Raw genomic sequence first — 24,072 nt, 5'->3', positions numbered from 1 at the left:
CTTTTCACAAGTAACTCCACTCCATGTGCAACAATCATTGCCTTTCTGCCAAGAAATTGTACTATTAGAATAAAGAGTTGTTCCAGTAAGTAATTCAACTTCGAGAGAGGAGGTATCAATAGAAAAGGAGTTCTTGAATTGAAGCAAAGCAGAGCTGTCGTGGGGATGGCATAAATGCCCTGAAGAAAGAGAAGAGGAAGAGTTAGATGATGATGAACAAGTAGAGTTGAATTGACAAGTAATAAAGAGCAGGAAGAGGAGGAACAACCAACCCATCTTTCCTTCAAAATCTAAAAGTATATATTCTTCTAAATAATTTTGTGGGCAACTCTATCCTGGAGATGTTGATATTTATAACAAGCTTCGTCAACAATGATTTATCTATAATGTCACGACATGAGTCTAGTAGGTGTGGCATAAGGTTGTCCTGCATTTAAAGTTTCCACAGTGCTAAGAAAGTACTTAAATTCGTTTCATGGAAAAAATCTTTTTGAAAATTTTGCAACCAAGGCGTTGATTTCATATTTGGTCTTTGGTCTTTGGTCTTTGGTCTTTGGTCTTGGTAGGTATAATTTCTGCGTGTTCAAATGGTTTTCACGTTAAACTCGTCCCAATATGATTCACACTCTGTGTGTAGACCAAATATGATTCACATTTGCCCTCTCCTTCACGCTGATTCTTCTCACTGTCTCTGCCCTTAAGCATTTGCTAGGCCTTAGGCCTTTTGTCCAATCTGTGAATGAACTTTCAGAGCAAATTCATACAGGTAAAAAAAGCATTTGCACCTTTGCATTCTCATTTAGGATCACCATCAGAAAAGAATGGCATAACTATATAGAAATTAGCTAATACATATGTCAATTGAAAAGGGTTTTGAGATTAATTAGATGTGCATGCTCTTCATATGTCTTTTGTTTGGCGTTGTTTCCATCTCATCCTCTGATGTTTTCTTCGGCTTCTTCGTCATTTTTTCATACGAGTTTGTTTTGGATTTTTTAAGAGGTATCAAAACTTTCGTTTGTTTTTTTCTCTTTCTTTTCCTTTTGGTTTGGTTGAGCATTAATTCACTCACTAATAAATTGACCACCATGTTTTGTAAATCTACTTTGTTGGTTTTCTGAACTTGTTTATACTTTAAGTTGCTTTTAATGATTTTTTATTTTATTTTATACGAGCTTTGAAATTATTTTTAAAAATTTTATACGTGCTTTGAATGTTTAGTTTAGTTTTGTGTGACTATATTTGAAGGGAAAAAAATACCCAAAATTCAGGTGTTATTTCTCTATTTATTAGTTAAATTATTAAAGTTGAACCTTTCATGCTTGAGTGTGATTGATCATATTTTTAATTTTGTTATTGCTATTAGTCGTTAGTTACAATTTTTATTGATGTGGTGATTGTTGAGATTTTTATTGTTATTAGTTATGTTTATTATAAAATTTAAAACTCTGAAAACCTTTTTTAAAAAAAAAAAAAATTGCTCAAAGTCTAAAAAATCGTTGGATTAATATGTCGATATTTATAACAAGCTTAATGAATAGTAATTTATCATTTTTAAAGATAAACAAGCATCATTGTGCCTCGTAAGTGTTACGGCATGACTAAGGAAACAATAGAAGTCTAGCCAGTGTAAGGATTGGGTGTCCCATTGTCACACAGGTGTAGGTCCCAATGTTAGTTAGCTTCTACACCAATTTGAAGTGCTGATAATTGACACTGAGGGTGAAGGCCTGCTACACCAATGTTAGCTCGCTCCTTTCTTTCTTTTTTTGGAAATTGCACCAAGTCTTTGATTTGTGGCCGTCTTTGGTGTTGTTAAAGTTTGACGATAAGGTGTAGGTCCCATTGTTGGCTAGCTGCTACACCAATTTGAATTGTTGATAATTAACATTATTGAGGGCGAAGTCTATATACTTGTGCCATATTGTGGTAGATTTCTGGTATTGCTTGCACAACAAAAATTAATTACTGAAACGAGTTAATTTTGATAGATTTGTTAATCTGAGTTCCACTTGTTACCTGCAACACGTACTAATCAAGTTTGTCTCCACTGGATTCTCGAATTTGTGTATTCAAGAAACCGGAAACGAGTATTCATAAATTGACCATTAAAATCGTTCTTGTCTTCACTATTAGTCATCAGTGACTTTTGCCTTTCTTCACGCTCTTATTAATTCTTCTCCAAGGCTTTGCTTATCTTTTCACTTTCTGTCTCCACCCTCAAGCATTTGATAAGCCTTAGGCCTTTAGTTCAATCTCTGAATGAACTTTCAAACCAAATTCATGAACGAAAAGTTCTTATAAATTTTCATTTATGAAAATCCATTATCTTTCTCTAGGGCTAAAGACAAGAAAGGAGTTGATCTAAATAAAAGTTAAAACAATCCTTTATATAAAATCTATATAAAATCTAAAACAAAAGAACCATTTTAGCATTTAAGCCAAATTTTTATAACAAATAATTATACCTGTAGTTATAACAAACAATATAACATGAAACAACATATGCTTTTGAAACCGTTTCTTCAAGCACCCCGTTGTGTGAATTTCACAAATTTAGGCCATCGTTTTCTTCCAATCATTTTCACAAGTACAAGATATCCCACAGATATTCCAATTACCACCCTAGATGCATACCCATCCACACTACCTTCCAATCAAATCCATTCTCTTGCTCCAAACTATTATCTTTCTAGAATGAAGATGGCGGCCAAATTATTTTCCACTATATGAATCATTTTCAAATGTACCAAATTGCTTGTCCTGCAAGTCGGTTTTTTGAAACGTTAAACTTTTCAAGCCATGTCAAATATGCCAATTCCCACGCAATCTCACCCACAAACTTGTTTGGAGAGAGATCTAACCATCCAAGAACGCTCAAATTGATCTTTCCTTCCTTGGATTTTAGCATTATTGGGTCTTGGTCCTAGATCTGGGGTCCAGGTCTTGGGTTCGTGATCTCTTGTTTCGAGCTCAGTTTTCACATCGGAGTTTGGGACTCTGGGCAGAGTTTGGTACTCAGAAGTCAGGATCAAGGTTTGGATTGCAGGGTGTAGCTGGGGGGATTAGGGAGATCAGGTGTCTGGTTTGGGTTGTGTGTGCGGTATTTTGTACTCGAGGATGGGTGTTTTGAGTCTTTTAGATACAATGCTTAAACCACTTTTTGTGTTTTCAAAATTTTGGCTACTTTTAGGACTGTATCTCTTGCTTTTAGAAACAAAAATATTTTTTTTTGGGTTGCAAAAGAAATTAGCCGTTTGAAGTTTGATGACAATAGTAGAAGAGACTTGGCTTACAGATGTGATAATTGCTGATCTTTTATGTAGGTATCCTCAGTGTGCAAAAGCTTCCCTTTGTCAAGCTTGTTATAGTGCATTACGCCTCATTCAAATGTCCTCTCCCCAATGAGACAGCCTTCGTACTTCCAAGTACTTTCCATCCCAACAAACACAAACAAACCTGGCAGCTTGGGATGGTCCAATGGAAATTGAAGGATTAATGTCTGTTTACACCAATGTAGTGACCAAGTCTAGCCTTGTTAGTGGTGAGGATTTCAAAAGCATGCATGGGAACACGAAAGCTGCATTGGATTACTACGTGTCTATTAACGGCGATTCGTATATAGCGACATATTTTGGAAATATGGATAAGATGGTTGCAGCAATGCGAGCTTTTAATGGCTTGTACGAGACGCTTTTCTTAAGCAGAAGAGCTTTTGCAGAATTCACTTATCATCAAGGTTTGAGAGGGAAGGAATTGATGCAGGCTCTATGGAAGATTTTGTGATGGGGAGAGGATCTGCTCTGTCTGATTGCTTTTGTGAGTTCAAATTATGTTTTCAGATGTCAGTTTGATCTTTATTTCCTTTAGTTTGTCTTCTCTTTTTCCTTTAAAAGTCCTATGTAACTGCCATTACTAAGGTGGCGTTTGGGAGTGTTCTTGTTAAAAAATTTGGAAACTAAAGCGTTTGGTAAAACCAATGAACGCAGCTTATTTTAGAAACTGCGGTCACTCACAGCGAATTCGCGAAGCAGCTCCCACCCAACTTCTCAAAGCTGCTGTGAGGTTCTTTTAAATGATATTTCCTTTTTTCCATAGTGCCCCTAATAACTTTCTAAATTGACAACTTTTACCCCTAGAACAAATAATAATCCTTTCGCCAGCTGCAGCTCGATTCTTCTTTCGCCCGCTGCAGCTCGATTCTTCTTCTACCCATTTGATCCCTAGCTCTCCACTTTGTTATCTCCACTCCCGCCACGAAAATTCCAACCCCCAGCCTTAAACAATTCCCAACCCCTAGCTCCCTACCCTGTCATCTCAACTCCAGCCACAAAAAATCCAATCTCCAGCTTCCCAACCAAAACAAAATCAAATCTTAAAGAGGGAGAGGTATGGAGGCAGCGAATCTCTGTACTCAAATATGAACTCAAACCCGAACTTTCCAAGAATAACTCAACGGCGTCAGTATCCCAAGCCCAGATCGTGATGAAATTTAAGAGAGAGAGAGAGAGAGAGAGAGAGAGAGAGAGAGAGAGAGAGATTGGGGTTTAGGTTTATTTATTTATTGACCTTTTTTTTGGCAAAATTTTATTTACTGTTCTGACTTTATTTAATTGTAATCTGAACTTTTTTGTTTCTTTTTCTTTTTAATTAATTTAAATGTAACAATTGTATATTTAAATAATGTTTTTAAAAAAATGATAAGTATATGTTGTGTGGTTGGCTTTGTTTTTCTAAAAAAAGTATTAGTTTTATTATGTCCCTTTTTGTTATTATACATAATAAAAACACTTTTGATAGAAAATTATTAAACAATTTGATTACTAACATTACTTTTTCAAATTTCATTAACCAAACACCTAACTGTTTTATTTCACAACTGATTATTTTCACAACACAGCATAATCAAATTTTTTTTTAAGCACAGCAATACCAAACTAACCCTAATACACAATACAAGAACTTATCTTTTATGCCTGTCTCTTTTCTTTTTTCTTTTTTGGTCATTCGCTAGGGAGGGGGAAATGGTGAGTATTATATTGGATTGTCTCAAGATTGTCTTTTACGTTAATCAAACCCAGGTGCAGCTTGGGGAGAGGGGGTAGGAGAGTTTGGGCCACTTTTCCATTGTGTCTGCCACCCCACCCAACGTGCTCTTTTATACTTGTCAGTACTACCTCGGAATTTCATAGGATCAGTATGTACATGTTATTAACTTACAATTAATCATATACTCATTCTTAGCACTAATGATATATATTAGCCCTATATCATTACATTTCTATAAACAAACTCAAAAAATAACAGCTGACTCTATTGAATTTAATTTTTTATTATTAAAAACATTGATGCCCTATTTAGTGTTTTGATTTTTTGATTTTTTGATTTTTTATTTTAATGAGGTTTTGGGGTTATGCTTGTTTTAAGAAATCGATGGCAGTTTTGTAATTTATAAAAAGTTAGAAGTCTCTTTGTTATGTTGTAAATGAGTTTTGAGTGTGTTTCTAAAGTCCATTTCATATAGGGTCTTTTTTTTTTTAAATAAATAATTTGAACTCCAATATTAAATATAGTAGTGAATCTTCCTTAATATATCTACTGTTAAGGGTATCCACTTTTATTACTAGGGAAAATATATATATATATATTGGGTGCACTCACACAGGCACGCCATGTTACTAAATAAATAAAGTGTAATAGAAGAATGACAGAAAAGAAGGAAAGAAACAAATAAAATCCAAAACAATAATGGGATTACCTTATAAGTAATAATTACTAAAGATAAAAATAATAAATATTTAATGATTAAATGCGACACAACAAAATCCGTCTTTTAATGCATATGCATGTATGAGAGCCATTCAGACAGAGGGAAAGAAAAGTGGAAGAGCATTAACCAAGATGACAGTATTTAGCTATTCAAATTAGTGGTTAGCCGTTGGAATTTCTTTGAAACAAGTTGCGCCAGTTGTTGGCTAAAGATTTATTATATGAAACACATACATGACATACATAACATGCTTTGTTTCTGGTTCAAATTGATGTTAATTATAAGTGTCTCCTACTAATTTGGAGGGTTGGTCTGGAATATTGTTCTCTACCATTGCTTTTATTTCTGCTAGCTCTACTTACTGTCTGTGGAGAAACACTATATATGCCTAGCTACAATTGTATGTTTCACTAGGCTTTTTAAACGACTATATAAAGTAAAATTATTAAAGAATTATTGAGAACAAAAGCATGTACTATGTACGATAATTTGGGCCGAAGAAATTTGTGGAACTGTGTTAGATTCCAAATTTGCAGGCACTTTACTTGGCTTTCAACCAGAATCTTGCTACAAAAGAAACTGAATAAATAATTGCTTGAATTAAGAAGCTAGAGTTCAATTCTCGTCCTTCCTCTCTTTAAAGATATCTTTAGAAAAATATCTTGTACACGCCGTTGTATCGAATCGTTTTTCAAGCCAAAAGTAGGCCTCCTCTGTACAAAAAGAGCTCAAGGGGACATCAAACTTTGTTGTACAATTGTTCTGAAACTACCTGAGAGAATATTATGTGAAGGGAATGTTGAGGGTCACAAATCTAAAGGACTCTGTGCTCTTTAAAAATTATAATATACTTGCACATCCAAACAAAATTTAACTATTAACCTTAGTTTATTTAACAAGCTCAAAAACCAAGTTGCAGATTGCATATCAAAAGGCAAGGCAACCTGAATTTCTTAAAACCACGATATTGATTGCAGAAATGGGGAAGATTTGGAGATTTTATAATCATTGATAACAGATTATTGTACATTAAGTTACTAATTATCGTTGTCGGACTTACACTAGTGTTACTTATGAGAGCATAATGGTAGTGTACGTCCGACAATGGTAGGCATAATCTGTACTTATGAGAGCTTTAATGAACAGACAAATACTTAATACATTTATTATAGTGATTCACAAACTAGATACAACTTTTTTGAATAAAATAACATTATAATACACTAACGCAGCTCAGGCATTTCCAGTTGGGTTTACAGACAGTTGAGGTTGGACATCAGATTCTGACGCAATCTTCTTGTGTATTCTGTCAATGAAAGCAGCAGCTTTGTCGTCAATGCCGGGCTCAGCTACCCACCGACCTCTGTCCTCCACACTATGCCACACCTTTCCTACACTCTTATACGATTCCTCCACCACAAGGGCGGATATGGCTAACTCGTCACCTCCCCTGCGAGGCCTCCTCGACTTGAACAAGCTGAAGAATGAGGAGGAGGAGGGTGTTTTCTGCCTGTTGTTGCCTCCCATAACTCTTTTTTGACACAGAGATATTAAACAGAGGCTTAAAGAGATTTTGAGATGAAGAAAGTTCAAAGGTTACTCTCTTTGGTTTGTAGTGGCAATAAGGGAGCTGTTGTGTATTTATAGTAGGGTGGAGAACCTTGGAGGATTCAGAAAGCCAAGGAAGTAATGGGTGGTTGAGATCACAAATAAGACCAGAGAAGAAGAATATTTCCTATGGTCCTCTGCTTATTTCCTATGGTCCTCTGCTTTCTATATTGACCAAAACAGACTTGAAGACATTATGGGCACTTTTATTTTTCTCAAGTAGTGTCAAAAAGTTGTCTTTTTCTTCAGAAAGTAGCTTTGATTCATGCATGGTTAGGTACTTGTAGAGTTTTTGTTTTTATTTTTAAAAGGGTTTCCTTGTTCCAAAAAAGGAAAGATAATAAGGATTCTTCAGGGAAGGCATCAGATGGTATGCGTTGCTCAGAAAGTCAGGTTTCCTTCTTAGGCAACATTGCATGCAAGCCGTCTAGCTAAAAGCTATCTGAAATTTTTACTTTACTAATAAATGCCAGAGTTTGGCATCCCCCCAACTTTTATTATCCCCCCAACTTTTATTCCATCTTTTCAAGTCACTAAAAAATAAAGCTCCACAGACTCCCTACCCTCCTCCCTGTTGTAGAAATTTTTTGTTTTTTGTCTTTTTACATGTAGAGAATAGAAGTGATAAGTAATGAACTCTCTATTTATTACTTTATACTTTTACAAGCGTGCTTGAGTTTGTACAAAAGTAAATTGTTAGGTTTTGAGTTTGACTCTTCCTAAAATTCCTCAGGTTTACGGGTAAAATCCAACCAACAATAGAATACTTAAATTGAACACTAATTTTATGACAGTTAACAGTGACTTTTAAGCTTAATCATATGGGGAAAAAAGACACTTGATTCCCAATATGGGCAGATCAATTAGAAAGATAAATAAAGCCAAAGAACTCAATTTATGCTAATAAGCATCTAGCAATATGAACAAAATAACACTAAAACACTAGTGGAGCCTGATAAAAATTTCGTTTGAAAATACAAAACAAAACAAACTTACAATAATTCGGCCTTCAATCCTGAGGTCCTTCTGCTCAAAGAGCCATATCTGAATGCGAGCTTTCTGTATAAAAAAAATTCCAAAAAATAAAATTTCAAACCCCAACAAGAAAACCACCCGGGATGCGAGCTTTCCGAAATAAACCCAGATGACAAAATCAATCAAATAGAGTGACAAGGATGACTTACACTTTGAAGGAACCTGAAAATCAAGTTCTGCAGCAAAAACCCCAAAAGAAAAAGGAAGGAAATTTGTCAGTGAATCATTAAAAAAAGGGGCAAAAATGTTAAACAAAACAGAGATGAGGACGATGGAGAAAGAAACGCACAATGGGTTGGGTCATAATCCTCTGAACTTTGGTGCTCGCCATGGCTGCGAAATTCAATGGGTTTTGGGGTTACAGAAAGAGGTTTTAGTCGAAGAGACTTTGAAGAAACCCTAGCGACCCCAGGTCTTTCTTTTTGCTATAATACGAACGACAACTCTGTGGTACAGAGAAGAGACGCAGAGGAGAGCGGGAGAGGGAAAGAGAGAAGAATAAACGCAGAATGTTTGGGAGGGAGAAGAGTAGAGACGCAGTGAGAGAATGAGAGAGAGGAGTTGGCGGCGCAATCGAATCATTTGGCTGTATGAGTACATTCACTTTTTGAACCGTCAGATTTAAACAATTTTGATCCAAAGGTACAGAATAAGTTAATAAAAACACCCAAAAAGACCCTTTATCAATTGACTCTGCCGAAAAAAATTATTGGGTGCACTCACACCGGCACGCCATGTTACTAAATAAATAATTTGTAATAGAAGAATGACAGAAAAGAAGGAAAGAAACAAATAAAATCCAAAACAATAATGGGATGGATTACCTTATAAGTAATAATTACTAAAGATAAAAATAATAAATATATTTTAATGATTAAATGCGACGGGTAAATTGCTCAAATAGTCTTCAAACTTGTACGCGATTTACATTTTGGTCCATAAATTAAATTATTAGTCCAAATAGTACATAAATTCTATTTTAATCGCTCATTTGATCCAACTGTTGCATTTTCTGTTAAATGTAACCAAATTTTAGGGGTAAATACGAATTTTCATAATTAACAAATAAAATAGGGTTAAAATAAATACAAAATTAGAAAATAATTGAAGAAAAAGAGAGGAAAAAATCATGAGACCCAAACCCCCTCCCTTCGATTTCTTCTCCCCTATTCCAATTACTGAGTTTTCATTTTATTTTTTATTTTTTTTTATTTTAACGTACGAAATGACCAATTTACCCTCATATTTAACAGCAATATTGACAGAATGTAACGGTTGGATCAAATGGGCGATTAAAATAGAATTTATGTACCATTTGGACTAATATTTTAATTTAGGGACCAAAATGTAAATCGCATACAAGTTTGAGGACCATTTGAGTAATTTACCCTAAATGCGACACAACAAAATCCGTCTTTTAATGCATATGCATGTATGAGAATTAACAAACAATTTTCCCCATATACAACCAAGAGTGGATAAGAAGCCCCATAAATTTATATATATATATATATATATATATATACAGTCCCGATCTCTTGGACTACAGAAGTCCAAGAGATTGTGGTCACTCACCGTTGAATATTAATTTAATGGTTCAAAAAAGTTTCTTAAAAGGAGTGCAAGAGTGAGTGAACCGTTGAATTTATCCAATGACGAGTAGGGTCCAAGAGATCAGGACTATATATATATATATATATATATATATATATATTATTAAGTAGAAAGAAAAATATCATATACATCTTACCAACTCACACTACTAAACTTTTTGCATCATATTACAACTTTTATTAGACTATCCTTAATACATGGATGTCCGCACGATAATAACGTCCACATAGAAGAAAATGTATATATATATATATATATATATATATATGTTATAAAACTAGAGGGAAAAATGTAGAGAGAAGTGATATGCCAAAGATAAAGTTTCACCTTGTTTCTTCTTATCTTAATCTTTGGTAGAACCACCTATTTATAGGCTTACAAGATAGGATATTGAATACCATCATTTACAATATACCTATAGATTACAAGCACTAATTACAAATACTTAGTGCATAGGTTACATAAAATCCAACGGTAGAATACTAAGAGGTATGGTGGTCATCCACCAACCCATGCATTTACAACACTCCCCCTTGGATGTCCACCATACAATGACATAGTTCCCTCATTAAAAACCTTGCTTGGAAAACCCAATGGGACAAAACCGAAGTGAAGGGAAAAAGAGTGAAACTTTCTTCTGGATCATTGATATGGTGTTGGATGCGCTTATGTTGCCTCGTTAAAACCTTGCTAGGAAAAACCCAGTGGGACAAAAACCTAGTCGAAGGGAAAAAGAGTACAACGTGCATACGTCCTACATGTAGTAGAATTGGGATGCTCCCCCTGATTGATATCTCCCCCTGATTAATATCTCCCCTTCTCTGATTTGAGCAATACAAGTAACATTGTCTTCATACATGATCGTCTATCACACTATTCGACATGTTTTTCACTTTTCAAATGATTGAAATATTTAGGAGCATCAACAACAAATTTAATAGTTAGAATATGTTACAATAATATCAAATTTGAATTCAAAATACTCAAACTTTTAGTGATAACTCTTAATTAAGAATATTTTGGTACTTTATATCCTTCAAGAGGTTGCTTCATCCGATATATCTCAAATATTTCATGAGCTTTGAGGATTTCCATGTACCATGTAGTCTTAATAAATATGCATTTAACATATGCTATAAGTTTCATGTTAAAGTAACAACTGCACTTATAGAAATGTGGATGCATCTATGATGAGATGGGAGACTAAAACCATGTCTCTCCCAGGAAACCTTATGTCATATTAGTGATCTTATTTCACTTCATAAGCACCAATTCATAACCTTCATACTTAGAATTTGTAATTCGGTGTTTGAGCTATAGGTTCAATATCCCACACTTCATATTTAGTGATAAATGGAATTGCCTATTTCCATTTTTGGCCAATCACTTAACTTGTCGACATTCATGAAACGTGATTTAATATAATCATAGCCCTTGATGATTGTAGTAGCTACTAATAAACCAAATGTATCATCAATTTGTGATCCCACAATTCTCATGTGCATGCGCATGCATAATTTATAAGCATCTCATTGCTTTGGGGTACCAATGCCTATTCAGGGGCTTATGTTGTCATTTGTTAGACAAACATCTCTTTTACAATGAATTATTTAGAATATGTGGATCATAACCTCCCATAGAGCGTTATTTTTTATAGGGCTTGAATTTTTCAAATAATCTCCACTTATGAGGAGTTAAGTCTTTAGAACCTATATTTCTGTCATGCTTCAGGCATGCATTATATATATAGTCACCATGTTAATGGATTGTGATATGAGAATATCAATCCATGTTAGCATATGTACAACTTTTATATGCATTATCTTGATGAGACAAAAGCGGATTGATTCAACACTATTTCACGACGTTCTTCAGGAACTGCCATTTCTCCCCCTAATGGCGGGAAAATTGTCTCAAAATTTAGGAAAATAAACTCATCATCATTATCAAGTCAAGTTGACTGGATTGGATAATATGGGAGTTGTGCTCGTAAACGTCTTGACAAGAGACAAATATGTGACCATTTTAGTAGGCACAATTAATAAAACTGGTGAAGTGATCCATAATTAAATATTATATAAGCTCACAAATATCCCCTTGAATTATTTCAGGAAAGAGGGCTCAAAGTCAATTTTTGACTTTGATGATCTCATGACAACTTTTATTTGTGAGGATTCTTTGTAATGATATTTGTTGGACAAGACAATATTTTGAGTCTTTAAATGATGAGCATTCTTTGTAATGATATTTGTTGGACAAGACAATATTTTGAGTCTTTAAACAATGTCCTTACAAATTTATAAAACTCTTATGTGTCATTGTGGAATATGGATTGCCAAGATAATCATACCACAACATAAAAGTTATCCGGTCAATGAACTTCTGGTTCATGATATTATAATCTTCAACTACTTTAATAGTTGTGTAATATTGGGACCTCATGAACTTTTGGTTCATGACATCATAAACTTCAACTACTTTAATAGTTGTGTAATATTGGGGCCTCATGAACTTTTGGTTCATGACATCATAAATTTCCTACCCACAAAAGAAAGTAGGAAGTTTCTCCAATAGACACCTCTGACTGTCAATATTGGGGCTGTAATACAAAACATTATCATCGTAAAACGAAATTAACTAATAAACCAACATAAATAAAATAAAAAGAGTAAAGTGGTATAAATGAGGAATAAATTAAATAAATTAAAGACTATTAAATTCCAAGATAATCCAATATTAATGTGTATTCAATATGTAGATAAAACTACAGGTTTAAGAATTGGGTTTCCAACCAATTCAGGTTCATATAGGCACAAATAAGTAATGAACTTCAAGTTCATATATAGTATTAAGATCCACAAAAACTATGAACTTCAGGTTCATATCAATATATATTTGAAACTTCAAGTTCGAATACGTAGATATAAATAAATTGAATTAATAGTTGTGCTTTGAACTTCATACTCAAATCCATGTATATGCACTCGAAACTTCTGGTTCGGGTTTTTGACATATGTAGGCCTCATGGAATTCTGATTTTGATTAATACAAAATCGAGGAGTTTCATGTCCTTATGTGCTCTTTAAATTCGCGGAAACTTCACGCCCTCAATTATTTGGAATCAAAGAACTTCAGGTTCTGATTCAATCAAAAGAACTCTAGGTCCTAATCTAGTTATATGATGAGGATCGAGGAACTTCGGGCCTTGATCTTTTGTATAATACAAACTCATCATAATAATTAAGATCATACTTAAAATTAAATAAACAAACAAATAAAAAAAACATGGCATTATATTCATGTGTAATAAGAATAAGAATTTTTTTTTTTCTTAAACGAGCATGATGAAGTCTGATGGTGAGTACAAAGAAACTCTATACCATGTGATGACTCTAGCTCATATAAGAAGAAAGAAAATTCAAAGAAAGAAAACATACCAAGAGCAATGTCGTGCTGATAACGTGTTATAAAACTAGAGGGAAAATGTAGAGAGAAGTGATATGCTAAAGATAAAGTTTCACCTTGTTTATTCTCATCTTAATCTTTGGTAGAACCACCTATTTATAGGCTTACAAGATAGGATATTGAATACCATCATTTACAATATACCTATAGGTTACAAGCACTAATTACAAATACTTAGTGCATAGGTTACATAAAATCCAACGGTAGAATACTAAGAGGTATGGTGGTCATCCACCAACCCATGCATTTACAACAATATATATATATATATATATATATCCTAATTGATGGCTAATTTATTTGTTCATAATCTTCTTGTATTGATTGGCTTTCTCTTACATTGCATCCAATGTGCTCACATACCAAAACGTCTATATTTATTTTCATATCTTCTGCATTGTAAGAGAATATCTCATAATTATACAAGGATATATGAACCAGGTACATGAACCGTGAAAAGGTACTTACAAGGGATCTTAGAAAAGTGAAGATTTTTACTGATTTTGAAGGTCACAGTTCCATACAGCTATACAAAAGTGTACGCAACACTCCCTGAACCAGTAGCTTTAGCCTAGAATCACCAGTGTCCTTGTCTCAGTTTGTGTTTTTATGTCACAGAATATGGACGTTTAGTTGAGGGGAGAGCCATTCAGACAGAGGGAAAGAAAAGTGGAAGAGCATTAACCAAGATGACAGTATTTAGCTATTCAAATTAATGGTTAGCCGTTGGAATTTCTTTGAAACAAGTTGCGCCACTTGTTGGCTAAAGATTTATTATATGAAACACATACATGACATACATAACATGCTTTGTTTCTGGTTCAAATTGATGTTAATTATAAGTGTCTCCTACTAATTTGGAGGGTTGGTCTGGAATATTGTTCTCTACCATTGCTTTTATTTCTGCTAGCTCTACTTACTGTCTGTGGAGAAACACTATATATGCCTAGCTACAATTGTATGTTTCACTAGGCTTTTTAAACGACTATATAAAGTAAAATTATTAAAGAATTATTGAGAACAAAAGCATGTACTATGTACGATAATTTGGGCCGAAGAAATTTGTGGAACTGTGTTAGATTCCAAATTTGCAGGCACTTTACTTGGCTTTCAACCAGAATCTTGCTACAAAAGAAACTGAATAAATAATTGCTTGAATTAAGAAGCTAGAGTTCAATTCTCGTCCTTCCTCTCTTTAAAGATATCTTTAGAAAAATATCTTGTACACGCCGTTGTATCGAATCGTTTTTCAAGCCAAAAGTAGGCCTCCTCTGTACAAAAAGAGCTCAAGGGGACATCAAACTTTGTTGTACAATTGTTCTGAAACTACCTGAGAGAATATTATGTGAAGGGAATGTTGAGGGTCACAAATCTAAAGGACTCTGTGCTCTTTAAAAATTATAATATATTGCACATCCAAACAAAATTTAACTATTAACCTTAGTTTATTTAACAAGCTCAAAAACCAAGTTGCAGATTGCATATCAAAAGGCAAGGCAACCTGAATTTCTTAAAACCACGATATGGATTGCAGAAATGGGGAAGATTCGGAGATTTTATAATCATTGATAACAGATTATTGTACATTAAGTTACTAATTATCGTTGTCGGACTTACACTAGTGTTACTTATGAGAGCATAATGGTAGTGTACGTCCGACAATGGTAGGCATAATCTGTACTTATGAGAGCTTTAATGAACAGACAAATACTTAATACATTTATTATAGTGATTCACAAACTAGATACAACTTTTTTGAATAAAATAACATTATAATACACTAACGCAGCTCAGGCATTTCCAGTTGGGTTTACAGACAGTTGAGGTTGGACATCAGATTCTGACGCAATCTTCTTGTGTATTCTGTCAATGAAAGCAGCAGCTTTGTCGTCAATGCCGGGCTCAGCTACCCACCGACCTGTGTCCTGCACACTATGCCACACCTTTCCTACACTCTTATACGAATCCTCCACCACAAGGGCGGATATGGCTAACTCGTCACCTCCCCTGCGAGGCCTCCTCGACTTGAACAAGCTGAAGAATGAGGAGGAGGAGGGTGTTTTCTGCCTGTTGTTGCCTCCCATAACTCTTTTTTGACACAGAGATATTAAACAGAGGCTTAAAGAGATTTTGAGATGAAGAAAGTTCAAAGGTTACTCTCTTTGGTTTGTAGTGGCAATAAGGGAGCTGTTGTGTATTTATAGTAGGGTGGAGAACCTTGGAGGATTCAGAAAGCCAAGGAAGTAATGGGTGGTTGAGATCACAAGTAAGACCAGAGAAGAAGAATATTTCCTATGGTCCTCTGCTTATTTCCTATGGTCCTCTGCTTTCTCTGTTGACCAAAACAGACTTGAAGACATTATGGGCACTTTTATTTTTCTCAAGTAGTGTCAAGAAGTTGTCTTTTTCTTCAGAAAGTAGCTTTGATTCATGCATGGTTAGGTACTTGTAGAGTTTTTGTTTTTATTTTTAAAAGGGTTTCCTTGTTCCAAAAAAGGAAAGATAATAAGGATTCTTCAGGGAAGGCATCAGATGGTATGCGTTGCTCAGAAAGTCAGGTTTCCTTCTTAGGCAACATTGCATGCAAGCCGTCTAGCTAAAAGCTATCTGAAATTTTTACTTTACTAATAAATGCCAGAGAAGAAGAAAAAAAGGAGCATATTTCCTATGGTCCTCTGCTTTCTCCATTGACCAAAACAGACTTGAAGACGTTATTGGCACTTTTATTTTTCTCAAGTAGTGTCAAAAAGTTGTCTTTTTCTTCAGAAAGTAGCTTTAGTTCATGCAGGTTAGGTACTTGTAGAGTTTTTATTTTTATTTTTAAAAGGGTTTCCTTGTTCCAAAAAAAGAAAGAAAATAAGGATTCTTCTGGGAAGGCATCAGATGGGGTGCATTGCTCAGAAAGTCAGGTTTCCTTTTTAGGCAACATTGCATGCAAGCCGCCCCAACTTTTATTCCATCTTTTCAAGTCACTAAAAAATAAAGCTCCACAGACTCCCTACCCTCCTCCCTGTTTTAGAAATTTTCAAGTCACTAAAATAATATGGTTTCTTGCTAGCTGTTAATCACATTGATTAACTAAAGTTAACACAATATTAAATTCTTAAGGAGCAAGGGATTTTGGACCAATCTGAATAAACTACTCACTTTTGTCTATTGGTTCTTCAGTTTGGGCTTAAATTTGAGTCTTTCAACTCCTTATATTGATTTCAATTACAAATTAGTAAACATGCTATAAATAAAAAAAATTCCAGAAATTGGGTCAGAAGCCTATGGAAGTTACTGAAAATACCCATTAACCTATTGTTGTTTAAATATGGGTGATGTGTGAGTTTTTTTTTTTTTTTTGGTTAATGTCAGTTATATCTGGGTAAAGGTAGAAATAGGAAATGGGATTGATATCTTCTATCTTTGATTGTTATGCTCTTAGTTTGACCCATAATTCCTTCTAGTTGTCTCTTGCTATGATTTGTCTTACTGCCTAAGCCTTGGCGTTCTACGTTCATAATGTTTTACTACTGAGCCAATAAAACCTGGGATTAGAAACCCAAAATTAGGAGTTGGAAAACAAGAGGAAGATGATTATTTTACAGCGAAATAAAATTATCTCAACCTAAAAATTCATAAAACACAAAGAAAACAACATAATTGAGAACGAAAACAATTGATTCATTCGAAAGGCACCTTTGATTTTCTTTTCTTCTTTTTTTTTCTTCCAACAAAAAGAACCGTAATTAGGTCAAACAGGGATGACGAACAATTTGTTTCCAAATTAAAAATGGTTGGCAATCTATCTAATCATGGTTGAATTGAATTACCATTAACATACAAGGTTTTGTGCAGAAAGCCTAACAAGGGCGAGGGCGATCAAATGCAAACACAAAGTATAAAGAATTCTGCATCACAAAACAAGATAGTATCAGTAATACCAGTGAACGTATATCCGCTTGCAATTAAGATTGTCAATACATATCTCACTACTCATAAATGACATCCAACATACATTTGTTTTAGAAAAGCAGTAAATCTAAATAGCTCAACCTCCGTCGCATTAAAGATACACTGTAGCCAAAGTTTCTGCATTTGCTAGATTGGTCGTCATTTCCCCCTGGAATTTGGAAAAGATATTGTTAGAGAGAGACAGAGAGACTCAGCGAGCGAGAGGGGGGGAGAGAGAGAGAGAGAGACAGAGACAGAGACAGAGAGGCGCACACACACACACAGAGTTTCAATTGACTTACGTGTTCATCATCAGAGTTATGTTATCTCCTTTCAGAAGAATGCGTCCTGAAAAAATTAAAACAAAACAGAAACAATTTAGAGATTGCACAAGCATAGGTTAGCAGAAGAGCGAAAGGCGAGGAGACTCACCCAATGACTTTCTGGTTTTTTTCTTGATGCTAACTTCTTCGGCCTCATCCAGAACCAAATTCATATACTCATCAAAACCCTAAAAACACAGATGAACACCAAAGAATTTACGACATTATGGTCAGATATATCTACATATAATATATGCTGACTAATAATGGGAATATATAGCGATAGAGAAAGAGATGGAGAAAGTACGCATATATGATAATGCATATTACATCATTGCTATGTCAGCTTCTCATTTATGACAAACGTTTGTTGGAGAAATGAAAGACTATAAAATATGCAACTAGCTCGTATGTGAAATATGGAGATAATCAAGCAGAGCAAACATACCCTCAACCAGTTAGAAAATTAGGAATAGTAAGGTTCAAGCCATCGCATACAAGGCACCACAAAAGGAAAGGTAAAATTGTGTTTGCAAGTACATTGAGAGAACAAGTCAGACAATATGAAAGCCCTCTAGTGGAATATAAATATAAATGTAAAATTCAAACTTCCAGGATATCCTGCTGTTTACATTGTTTCTTACTTTTTCCACTTTTCTACCTATTTCCCATCTTCATCAATAACTAACATCTTCATCCAGCCACATAAAGCTGAACTTCTAGCACATTCATAACATTTAGACCCACAAGTTGGAGGGATGTATGATTAGTTTTGTCCATTTGGAGCAATTGAAATTCTAAAGGGCATAATCCAAGTTCAATCTTATGTATTACGTGCAATCACTTGTAAAAAAAATGTGGTTTAAAACAAAGTGTTAGTACAGATTCTAGAGAATGGCAAAAGGGAAGAAGGAAAAGTTTGAGAACCCAATACGAAATCAAGGCTTTGAAATGTATTCCCTGTACTAAAGGCTCTTATGATCTAGACCCAGCCGGTTTGTAGACTATAATTTGAACCTAGACATAGTTACAAAATTGGAACTATATCTGTGATGTTTCAACAAAAGTCCCTTTCAAAAAAGCACTCCATACTCTTATTATGCGTAGTCCTGCCAAAGTCTACCATAGTCCTGCCAAAGTCTTTACCAGAACAGTGTAGAAGCATGTCTCAACAAGGGAAGCATGAGACAAGGGAAACATGTTTTAGCAACTGACCGATAGTAACTGTTCGAAAACTAATAATCTCCCAGATCAGAAGCTTCCACATTTTTCTTTTGCATATCTTCTACTTTATTTAGCAAACTAGTTTTCCACTCAAATACAATAATCGTTCATAGCAGATGGTCATACTTCTGCACCCTCATTACACAAAATACAAATTCCTCCAAGAAAAACCCTGCAATATTCTTAAGATCTACCAAATAATGCAGTACTAATTCTACAGATATAGATGTTTACCCAAGTTATTTTAAATGCATGATTCAGTCATTCCACAATGCACCTCTAGTTTATGTCTTTAAAATCAATAAGAACCCCAAATCTTATTCAATAGAACAAAAGCTAAAAGCCTAAAACTACATGTTATCCAATACTGTGTAATCTCTACAACAAATAATGTATAGTAGAACGTTCATATCTTATTTGAGCTCTTTAGCTACAGTGGAGAGTGTATAGCAAAAAATAAAGCTCCACAGACTCCCTACCCTCCTCCCTGTTTTAGAAATTTTTTGTTTTTTGTCTTTTTACATGTAGAGAATGGAAGTGATAAGTAATGAACTCTCTATTTATTACTTTATACTTTTACAAGCGTGCTCGAGTTTGTACAAAAGTAAATTGTTAGGTTTTGAGTTTGACTCTTCCTAAAATTCCTCAGGTTTACGGGTAAAATCCAACCAACAATAGAATACTTAAATTGAACACTAATTTTATGACAGTTAACAGTGACTTTTAAGCTTAATCATATGGGGAAAAAAGACACTTGATTCCCAATATGGGCAGATCAATTAGAAAGATAAATAAAGCCAAAGAACTCAATTTATGCTAATAAGCATCTAGCAACATGAACAAAATAACACTAAAACCCTAGTGGAGCCTGATAAAAATTTCGTTTGAAAATAAAAAACAAAACAAACTTACAATAATTCGGCCTTCAATCCTGAGGTCCTTCTGCTCAAAGAGCCATATCTGAATGCGAGCTTTCTGTATAAAAAAAATTCCAAAAAATAAAATTTCAAACCCCAACAAGAAAACCACCCGGGATGCGAGCTTTCCGAAACAAACCCAGATGACAAAATCGATCAAATAGAGTGACAAGGATGACTTACACTTTGAAGGAACCTGAAAATCAAGTTCTGCAGCAAAAAACCCCGAAAGAAAAAGGAAGGAAATTTGTCAGTGAATCATTAAAAAAAAGAGGCAAAAATGTCCAACAAAACGGAGATGAGGACGATGGAGAAAGAAACGCACAATGGGTTGGGTCATAATCCTCTGAACTTTGGTGCTCGCCATGGCTGCGAAATTCAATGGGTTTTGGGGTTACAGAAAGAGGTTTTAGTCGAAGAGACTTTGAAGAAACCCTAGCGACCCCAGGTCTTTCTTTTTGCTATAATACGAACGACAACTCTGTGGTACAGAGAAGAGACGCAGAGGAGAGCGGGTGAGGGAAAGAGAGAAGAATAAACGCAGAATGTTTGGGAGGGAGAAGAGTAGAGACGCAGTGAGAGAATGAGAGAGGAGTTGGCGGCGCAATCGAATCATTTGGCTGTATGAGTACATTCACTTTTTGAACCGTTAGATTTAAACAATTTTGATCCAAAGGTACAGAATAAGTTAATAAAAACACCCAAAAAAAACCCTTTATCAATTGACTCTGGCGAAAAAAAGATTGGGAGGGGACTCCAAGTTACGACCCAACAACTAATCAAATACATAATAAAACTTCAATTAAAAACCAAACAAAAGAGCAAATATACAACCAAATTTCAGAAAAATAATATATTCAACATAAACATCACAGGATCCCCCGCTCTCACTTTGCAAAGCTTGGAAAAATGCTTCATTCCGCTTCAGTGCACACTGGAATTCAAAGCAACCATTCTAAAAAAAAAACCATATTCATGTGTATACTTGTTGACAACAAAATGAAACAAGAAACACACTCTCAAGTTTTCATATGATAATACACTGGATAGATTATAAAAATAAAAACAGAAATCACGCGTACATCATTAAATTGAATTAGTTGGTGTGGATGCAAGCTAGATATTTCATTAAATCACATAAAAACATAAAATAATACATGTCTCAATTCTTAAAACTTCATCTCTTGAATGGTTGGTTCATATTGTAAAGAAGAGATGTCATCGGACTTTAATTAATTTTTTGCACAAATTAAGGTCTCCACAATGCTAGGAGTCAATCAAGCCCAAAAGTAATAGACTACTCAACCACTTGTGGTAAAGCCTGATTTCAAAGCTACAGTTGGATGACAAGCACATCTTTTGCAATAAGTACCAAACCCGGATATTTAACCCCATTCAATTTCCACCACTTCAAAATATCAAAGTTAGGAACCACATTTTCAATATGATCGATTATGTACCTATCAATCTCATGTTTCAATATTACGTACGGTATCACTTGCTTGAGATTCTTTTACCCGATCTTCCACCAATTGTCTTCATTTCCTTCCCTCTCGATGCATGCTAGTGGTATTAATATTACTAGTGTTGAGGCGCAAAATATCTCACGGACGGTCTGTGCATATATTTAGGCCCAACGCATTATCGTGCTATAAAAGAAGCCTAGCCGGGGTACATGGAGGCCCATCAAATACAACTATGAAGTGCCTATGCAAGCTTTGATATTCATACCATACCAAGCGAGACTACAATTTGGCACATGGGGAGGTCATGGTACAAGTTTACCAATTCCACATGCAAACCTATAAAGTTTAACAATGTCACATGCCCGAGCTCACTGAGCCCACTGCTTCGTCAGACATTATCTAACACAGTCCGAAGCCACTGCAATAGAGCGTGGCCTAAGCATACTCGAGTACACCTAATTCATGTGCGTACCTTCGTCTTTCATATAAAACAGTTTATATGATTATTTTCTTCTAAATTAAAAGTGGGAGTTTTTCACATAGAGGGATAGTAGTTTATGAAGATAAACATGGGAATTCCAAAGTTATCATATGACCTAACATTCATATGCAACTCTCAAGAAAAATGTAGTTTTCTTGAAAAGTGAAACTTAAAATAAAGTAAAAGAAAGTTTACTTGAATCCCATATATTGGATGGTCATGTGTAGTATATCTAACACATGTGAATACTAGCTAGACAAAGGATTTAGTAGTCAAGAATGTCCCAAATATGGCTAAAAGGATAAAGGACAAAGATTTGAGGTGATGTGGAGACATCATAGATGACATCTGTACCATGAGTTGACAGTTAAGCTAACAGTCGCTTAAAGTATCGACATATGCAACTATAAGCAAGGTCCGTTATGAGTGATTAAAATTTTTTTCCCTAGGACATTAAAAGCGATTTCCTAAACAACGCATGAGTATGTCTTTTTAGCAAGATTCTGTAAAAGTTGTTTAGTTGCTGAATTGGAAGCTGAGAATGTATGTTTGGTTAAGAAAAACCAATTCCATTTGAAATAGTTTTAACCATAATACATCATTGATATGACTAGATACAATAACGATGAATTGGGGCAACAGCTCAAGCAAGGAAACAAGAGGTCTCATCAAAGCTTCAAAAACACACTAAGATAAATAAACTATGATTAGAATAATCACATGTTTGAAAGGATAACATGATTCTTAGATATGTTTCCATACTTGACATAGTAGTACCAATATGTATATGACATCGGCTTTGATTCGATGAACATTGTTGTCCATTCGAAGGTGTTTTAAATTTATAATACTCGCAAGTGCACGAATCGACTGTAGAATAAGGGTGTGTCAATGCGAGGTTGTTCCCACAAGGAGTGTGTGAAAAAGATGGAAAACTAATCCAACCCAAGTTAATTCAATTGCTAACCTAGTTGATTCAAAATTGATTTATTGGTTGAAAAAAAAATTAAATAAAGCATAAAAATTGAAAATGCAATTCCTTTTCTATGATCAATGCAATTCCTTAGATTTCTTTGCTTCTTCAGGTTTAAGTCCCCAAGCAATTCCTTTTCTATGATCAATGCAAAGACAACACGGGCAACATATTAATTAGTCTGCACCTTAGACAATTTTGGCTTTGTAATTCAATTTTTAGAAAACTTTTTATTTACTTCACATTTTGTGAAAAATAATCTAATTAGTTCAAATAGAATAAACTACAAATATAGATTAGGAATAACAAATATGCAATAAAATACCCTTATCAAACATCTAATGTAGATGGTTATTAAACAAGTAAATGCTTGACTTTAATGCAAGTGGGAGATTGTTAGAAGTATGCCCTAAAAGCCAATCATTAAATGAAATCTTTCAAGGAAACTTTGTTTAAACCAATCATTTTGGTTAACACAAAAGGGCAAATATGTCAGCACAACTAATGTTCCATGCATGACCATTGACCTATTTGACAAGTCCATGGATTTATGAGATAAGGAAAGTGATCTAAAGAGGTTAGATGCAAAGGGACATTCCCCTATAACTCAAACCAAATTTGTGGAACTGTCTTAGATTCCAAATTTGCAGGCACTTTACTTGGCTTTCAACCAGAATCTTGCTACAAAAGAAACTGAACAAATAATTGCTTGAATTAAGAAGCTAGAGTTCAATTCTTGTCCTTCCTCTCTTTAAAGATATCTTTAGAAAAATATATTGTACACGCCGTTGTATCGAATCGTTTTTCAAGCCAAAAGTAGGCCTCCTCTGTACAAAAAGAGCTCAAGGGGAATCAAGGGGACATCAAACTTTGTTGTACAATTGTTCTGAAACTACCTGAGAGAATATTATGTGAAGGGAATGTTGAGGGTCACAAATCTAAAGGACTCTGTGCTCTTTAAAAATTATAATATACTTGCACATCCAAACAAAATTTAACTATTAACCTTAGTTTATTTAACAAGCTCAAAAACCAAGTTGCAGATTGCATATCAAAAGGCAAGGCAACCTGAATTTCTTAAAACCACGATATTGATTGCAGAAATGGGGAAGATTTGGAGATTTTATAATCATTGATAACAGATTATTGTACATTAAGTTACTAATTATCGTTGTCGGACTTACACTAGTGTTACTTATGAGAGCATAATGGTAGTGTACGTCCGACAATGGTAGGCATAATCTGTACTTATGAGAG

At 34.6% G+C, this 24,072-nt stretch overlaps 2 protein-coding genes across 2 annotated transcripts; both read right to left on the bottom strand.

The window, feature by feature from the left end:
- Nucleotides 1–6,909: 6,909 nt before the first annotated feature.
- On the bottom strand, nt 6,910–8,980 carry LOC117624924 (small nuclear ribonucleoprotein E-like). The gene is made up of 3 exons (XM_034356453.1): nt 8,703–8,980; nt 8,563–8,589; nt 6,910–8,437 (listed from the first exon to the last, which is right to left on the bottom strand). Exons 1-3 carry the CDS (start codon nt 8,742–8,744, stop codon nt 8,321–8,323), a joined length of 186 nt encoding a protein of 61 aa, XP_034212344.1. The 5' UTR covers nt 8,745–8,980; the 3' UTR covers nt 6,910–8,320.
- An 8,384-nt stretch (nt 8,981–17,364) lies between these two features.
- Nucleotides 17,365–20,466, bottom strand: LOC117624782 (small nuclear ribonucleoprotein E-like). Its single transcript, XM_034356230.1, has 6 exons — nt 20,221–20,466; nt 20,079–20,105; nt 19,891–19,953; nt 17,864–17,942; nt 17,734–17,779; nt 17,365–17,600 (listed from the first exon to the last, which is right to left on the bottom strand). Exons 1-6 carry the CDS (start codon nt 20,260–20,262, stop codon nt 17,591–17,593), a joined length of 267 nt encoding a protein of 88 aa, XP_034212121.1. The 5' UTR covers nt 20,263–20,466; the 3' UTR covers nt 17,365–17,590.
- Between the last annotated feature and the right edge of the window lie 3,606 nt (nt 20,467–24,072).

The sequence above is a fragment of the Prunus dulcis genome, chromosome 4, assembly GCF_902201215.1.
Source record: "Prunus dulcis chromosome 4, ALMONDv2, whole genome shotgun sequence".
NCBI classification, from domain to species: domain Eukaryota; kingdom Viridiplantae; phylum Streptophyta; class Magnoliopsida; order Rosales; family Rosaceae; genus Prunus; species Prunus dulcis.
Note: the sequence above shows the minus strand (reverse complement) of the source record. Positions and strands in the feature narration are given on the sequence as shown.